The sequence below is a fragment of the Belonocnema kinseyi genome, chromosome 3 (assembly GCF_010883055.1).
Source record: "Belonocnema kinseyi isolate 2016_QV_RU_SX_M_011 chromosome 3, B_treatae_v1, whole genome shotgun sequence".
NCBI lineage: Eukaryota > Metazoa > Arthropoda > Insecta > Hymenoptera > Cynipidae > Belonocnema > Belonocnema kinseyi.
This window is the reverse complement of record NC_046659.1, coordinates 60,061,936-60,068,542: the sequence shown is the minus strand read 5'-3', so window position 1 is coordinate 60,068,542 and position 6,607 is coordinate 60,061,936. Positions and strand designations below refer to the sequence as shown.

Genomic DNA, 6,607 nt, shown 5'->3' with positions numbered 1-6,607 from the left:
TTTTCATTTGTCTTATACTTGTTTGACGATGATATCGAAAATGTTGTTTGTTTTTACGTATTTCTAACGGCTTGAGAGACCCTTTTAGAAAGTAACAATTTTTATTTTATTGAAGAAAATTTTAAAGGGCTATACTTGTTCAGATCCACTGATTCTGAATTTTGAAATTAAAAATAACTAATTTAATAATTTCAAATTTTTTATTCATCAATTTTAATCTCATTTATGAGCCGAAAAAGCTTCGTATTAAGACAGGTTTACTTGATGCAAGTAAACGTCTTCTTAGTCAAGACAAGGCTCGACTTGAGACAAGTAAACGCCGTTTTACCTGTCGTGGACATAAACGTAAGACGAAGGTCTATGTCTCGATTCAGTTTTGAGACGCAGCTAGACATCGATGCCTTGGAGACGAACTCAAGACATAACCAAGTCGAACTCAAGTCGGAGCATTTTTACTCGGGCTGGTTCCAGCAGTTTTATTAGACTTCAGATAGAAAATATACCTACGATTTACTGTGATGTATTTAAAAAGCGTTAAAAAATGTCTTGATTCATTCTAAAAAAAAGGCTTCACAATTTAAAATTTTTCCAAAAATGTGCGAATAGTTTTAAAACTAAAATGCTTTAAGCAACCATTACATAATTCCTGATGTTGCATTCTGCCACTTCTTTTATTCAATTTGAATGTTTTTGGAATATTATTTCCTCAAAAAGGCGAAGTGTTGATCAATTACGTTGATGCTAGAATTCAATTCATTTGATTACAAAACGCATTAAACTTTAATTTGTTCAACGTCTTTTTATTATATTAAGTTGACAAACTGAAATAATTGAATACTTCTAATATTTAATAATTACATTTTACAAGTATGTGTAAGGCGTTTGAATTTCAAACGCGATAATAAAACATGAAAAGTTTGACAAGATTAACGTTTAAAAAATTTCGATCTTTCCATAACATTTCTTGAGTTTGAGGATCAGTGTCATTTTCATGCTTCACATCTTTCCCATCCAGACTTGTAGAATGTAGAGTATCCTCAGAATTCCTGATTTCACATGTCTCTCCGGGAATCCCATATATTCTAGAACTTATGTGAGACTTCCACTGTAGCAGCTATCATCTCGGGGATTTCAGATCCCAGAGTCCCTGACATACGATTTCTTTTCAAATTTTATATATGAGACAGAATACGTTAGGTATTCCCAGCTAAAATTATTTTTTTTTATGGGGTTTAAACTCGGCTAAATTATATTCCTAGTGCACCTATATTAATTCACCAAATCAAAGGCCATTTATCAATCGGTTGTCAACATACAGGATCCTGAAGCTGTACATTTTTAAGATGCTTTTTCACCTTCATGTTAGTGTAACTTCTTTTATAAGATTATCCGATTTTTGTTCGAAAATCAGAATTAAAATAAATTTTCTTAAAAAGCATACTTTAAAATTTGATTTTCCTTTTTTTTTAAATATCTTTTTTACATCCTTGAAACGATAACTCATTACTAAAAAAAATATTCAGAAGACTATCTTTTATGACTGGTAATTTCGACAATAGGATACAAAAATAAAACGATTCTTAGTAAAATCATTAAAGAATCCGTAGCAGTTTTAAAAATAATGATAACAAATAGTACTGCCTTTTTATAATTAATTGAGAATGTGAGAATACCGTCAAATCACATTTGGGTTTATTATGTAATAGTCATATTTCCAAACATTCTATATAAAAGAGTTGATTGAAATCCATACCAAGATTTGTAAAAAACGATTTCTTAGAGCTATACAATGTAGTTTTCATTCAGTTTATTTTAATTTTAATAGTAATAATTTTTATAGACAATAATTAGAAACTCCGATAGACTCAGTTCTGTCTCTTATTCCAGTGGAAATTTGTATGGAAGATTTAGAGAATTAATAGGTTTTTGAACAAATTAATTTTAATTTCTGGACTTTTATGCAAGATATATTGATTGTTATGCATCTTTTATAGCATACAAGATTACAACTTAATGTTGAAATTAAAATGAAGGCTATTTTATTACAGACTAGCACTAAAAAAAATTAAAATATTCTATTTCTTAACGATTATCTATTAGATTTCATTTAAAAAAATGTCCAAACCAGAATCAATTATATTAACATTAAAATTAATAACACAACCACACAAAAATCAACTTATTTCTATGTATTTTGAGTCACTGAATACAAATTTTAGGTCAAAATAGCACCTTTCATGATTGGTTTTCGACATTACCTCAAAAAATCTGATTTTTTCAGTGTATGATAAAAAGTGGATGCCCAGTGGGCGCAAAGTTTGGCGACGTCTTTACGACATCGTTACGACATCTTTACGATAACTTTACGACATCCTATGTCCATGTCGTTAAGGTGTCATATATGGTGATGATTTTAATCCGGATGATGTTAGGATTTTTTTCACGTGATAATTAAAAAGAGAAAATTTATGCAGATATTATACATAAAGAGGGAGGGTAACATTTGTCCTCTCGATAATAAAGTCCTATATATACAAGAAAACTTTGACCAAAAAATTGAAAATAACACTAAATAACTTTTTATATTAATTTGTATGTTTCTATTTTAAGGTATTATGTGAATTTTAATTATTATAAGTTTTTGTTATTCATACCGATAGTTGATACCGATACTAGATAGAGTGAAAGGTTTATTAGTTTCAGTTGACTCTTTGCTTTTCTCCCTCTTTTTTCTTTTGTTATATATTTGTCTCTAGATAGGCGGAAACGGGTTGCTTGGATATCTACTTGTAATTTTGATTTGTGAGCTTTTTTGTGTTCGAATTATGGTTCATAAGAAAGTAGTTCCTATCTGTAGGATTACTTATGATATGCATATCATTAAGATTTCTCTTAATTGAGGTATAATTGCTTATCTTAATATATTGCATGATATCTATGTTCTTTTTTTAAATAATTCGTTGAAGTAAAACGATGTTTTAAGATTAATACAAGATTTATCAATAGTTCTAAATAAAATTAAACAAAATTTAAATTTAAAAACGAATACCTTTTTAATTTGTATTAGTTCACAACTAAGATATTAATAAAAAAATAATTCTTCCAATTGTAAAACTGCGTACTTACAAGTAATTGTGTACTTTTCACAGATGTAATAAAACTCACTGATGAGGGACACCATTGTGTGCCGAAACGCTTGAAACAATTAAATTAGTTTCAATTCACCTGACCCTAAAGCCAACAATTTACATCAAAAATTTCTAAAACATTATTTATAGCGTTTTGAAATGAGCAATTTCTAGACATGTGTGATTTTTTGATTATTACTTTTCTTCCTTGTGGAATATGTAATAATTTGAATACCCAGTGGGCACAAAATTTGGCGACGTGTTTACGACATCGTTACGACATCCTTACGACAACTTTACATCCTATGTCCATGTCGTTAAGGTGTCTTTACGATATCGTAAATAACTTGTATGATCTGACGATGTCGTTACGATATCGCAAAGACCCTGAAACGATATAGACATAGGATGTCGTAAATATGTCCTAAAGATGTCGTAACTATGTCGTAAAGACGTCGCCAAATTTTGTGCCCACTGGGTAGATTGGTTCAGAATGAATCGCAAGAAAGATTTTTTGTTGGCTCAATCAAATGTTTGGTACAAATAAATTGAGATACTTTTTTGACAATTCTTCAGTAACCGACTGAATTTGGGTGTAGATCAAAGTATCCCACGGGAGTGACCAAAAGTTAGATTCCTTCTCAGTAAGATTTGTGTTGAATGACATTAGAAAATTATTTTGATGTTTGTCTTCTCGACTAGATGAGAAGAATTCTAATAATATAAATAATTATTATAAACTATATTAATTATTGCTAGCCAAAGGTAGATCATTGGATGCAACTCAGGAGATGTTAGCATTGGGCCTGTGCAACGTGCTAGGAAGTTTTGTAAGATCTATGCCCGTTACGGGAAGTTTCACCAGGACAGCTGTTAACCATGCTTCAGGAGTTAAGACACCCATGGGTGGCATCATCACAGGATTTGTTGTCCTACTTGCTTGTGGCCTTTTGACCTCCACTTTCAAGTACATTCCAAAGGCCACCCTCGCTGCAGTTATAATAGTCGCCATGTACTACATGCTGGAAATACACATTTTTGTCGTGCTTTGGAAAACTAACAGTAAGTGAAAAAAACGTTAGAATTTGTATTTTTGAATTACAATTGTTTATAGGGTTGACCTTAAAGGTTCGGTACTATCCCAAAAAGGTGTAGATTGTAAGAGAGTACTTGAAATATTTTGGAAATTCAAATATGTTCAAAGACCGTAATTATATGTACCTTTAGTTTTGCAGTAACATGTGAGAAAACTTTTCAATACATAAGAGATTATTTTCCACATCTGACATTTTTTAAATCTTCATCTGCTAAAAATTTAAAGTCCATATTTCTCTTTCATTATTGTTTGGCAATTATATGTAAGTCTGTCTTATGAAATTCGGTTTACCAGCTTCAAGATTGAAAGGGGCTTTAGGATTATAATAATAGGATCATATCATATAATAACATTTTTAAAAAAGTTTCAAGTTTGAATCTTACAATAATAATTTTCTTTCTACAATTGGACTATGGATTCAAACCTTTTTAACTATTTCCAATTTGAGAATTTAAAAAACGAAGTATCAAATTAGCTTCGTCTAAAATTTAAGTTTCTCAACATTAAGAGTTTTCAAGTTCAATATTTAACAATATAAAAGCTGTTATCTCACTCATGAAAATAAAGAAAAATAAAGAAAAAATAAAGAAAGAAAAATAAAGAAACTGCGTTTTTTATATTCTTTTGTAATACGTTTTTATGTAGAAAATTTATGTTTTTATCAGTAAGTTGTTGAAATCTTGAAATTATAGATCAAATGAAAAGCAATGTTGTTGATTTGAAATAATAATATTTTTGAAAGAATATTCTTGATGAAATGGACATAATTTTATATACTCTTATAGAATTATATGCATGATCATTATTATTAAATTGATTGAAATTAAAAATTCATTGATGCCTCCTCTATAAAAGATAAATATTTAAAACTTTAATTTGGTACACCTTAAGCTGATTAATTATTTCAAATTGGGGAAGTTAACGACATCTTTATCTGAAAGGATTGCTATTTTTAAAATAAATTTGATGATACTGACAATGCTTTGATCCAACTTTTGAACTTTTGAGATTAGAATCTAGACGATCTCGAACAACTGAAAGATAAAGCAAATCTGGCATAATGAATATTTAACACGTAGATGAGATATTTTTTCATCAGGTAAAAGTAGATCGCAAACTTTTATCGACATTATCGTCTTTTCTTTTTTCCTAGAGGCCGACATCATTCCTTTGACGATCACTTTGCTATGCTCTCTAGTTTTGGGACTTGAATATGGAATGCTCGCTGGTATTGCGGTGAATTTGGCTTTGCTGCTTTATTTCACAGCAAGACCAGGATTAGTGATCGAGGAGCGAAATGTAGATGGATCGATGATACTTTTTGTATTACCTAAGCAATCCTTAAGCTTCCCTGCAGCGGAGTACCTAAGAGAGCAAGTAATGTCAAGGTAGGTTTTTTATTTCCAACTCGACTCTGAATCCGAGATTTAGCAAACCTTTTATTTCTCCACATTCACCAGTCTCCAACTTCTCTCAACTTTTCCAAGCAGTTCAAGTCCAAAATGAACGAACAATTACTTCCCATCCGCTTTATAGTTTCATCGTCCAATCGATAGTCTTGCATTTACTGGAAAACAGTCTTCGCTTTTGCGTCAAATCCCACGAAATGGCTTTTCCGAATTTTGATTTTATTCGCTTAAAAACCCTTTAGAAAATTTATTTTAGTCTAGAAGTAAAATATCATTTGGGGGAAACCAAAAAACATTTTTATTTGCACAAAAAAGACAAAAGTGTTGAGAATTTGGTAGCTACAGATAATATTTTATTTTATAGAATTCTCGGCAATGTCGACTATTGTATACACCTAGTCTAAAGGAAATAGCCACAGTATAATTGACTTTGTTGTTGCGGATGAAAGACTAAGAGAGTTAGTTAATGATACAAGGGTCATGAAGGGTTCTGAATCCACCACTGATCATTACCTTCTGATCTCCTAAATTAACTCAGGTTGGGGATGGAGAAAAAAAGAGAACCAAGAAAACAGACAAATGCGTATAAAAATTGAGAAGCTACAGAAACCGGATGTGCGAAAAGATTTCCAAAATAAGATAATTGAAAGCATAGTTAAGGCAACCTGGGAGGCGCTTATAAACAAAAAAGATATAAATGGCTCATGGACTACACAGTAATACAAGAATCTGAATTTCAGTAAAAAAGGCTGTTGACTTTCAGATGCAACCAAAAGGATCATTCGCCAGTGAAGAGTCAACTGATGATTATAACATGACTTTAAGTAACGCGCTTGGTTGAAAGTCAACTGCTTTATGTACGTAAAATGTACCTTATACAGTCTGTCAAGTTAAAGCGTGGGTAACTTTTTTGGTAAAATATTTTATTTAAACGCATGTTTCTACATGGAATTACATTTGTCAAGGTGTCGAGC

At 30.9% G+C, this 6,607-nt stretch overlaps 1 protein-coding gene across 3 annotated transcripts in view; it reads left to right on the top strand.

Moving 5' to 3' along the window:
* The window catches only part of LOC117169135 (sodium-independent sulfate anion transporter-like), a 143,202-nt gene that overhangs the window by 47,837 nt on the left and 88,758 nt on the right, over positions 1-6,607 (top strand). For all 3 annotated transcript variants that reach the window (XM_033355328.1, XM_033355327.1, XM_033355329.1), the window contains exons 7-8: positions 3,888-4,190; positions 5,378-5,612. In XM_033355328.1, coding sequence (XP_033211219.1) covers positions 3,888-4,190; positions 5,378-5,612 — 538 coding nt within the window. The remainder of the gene's footprint in view (positions 1-3,887; positions 4,191-5,377; positions 5,613-6,607) is intronic.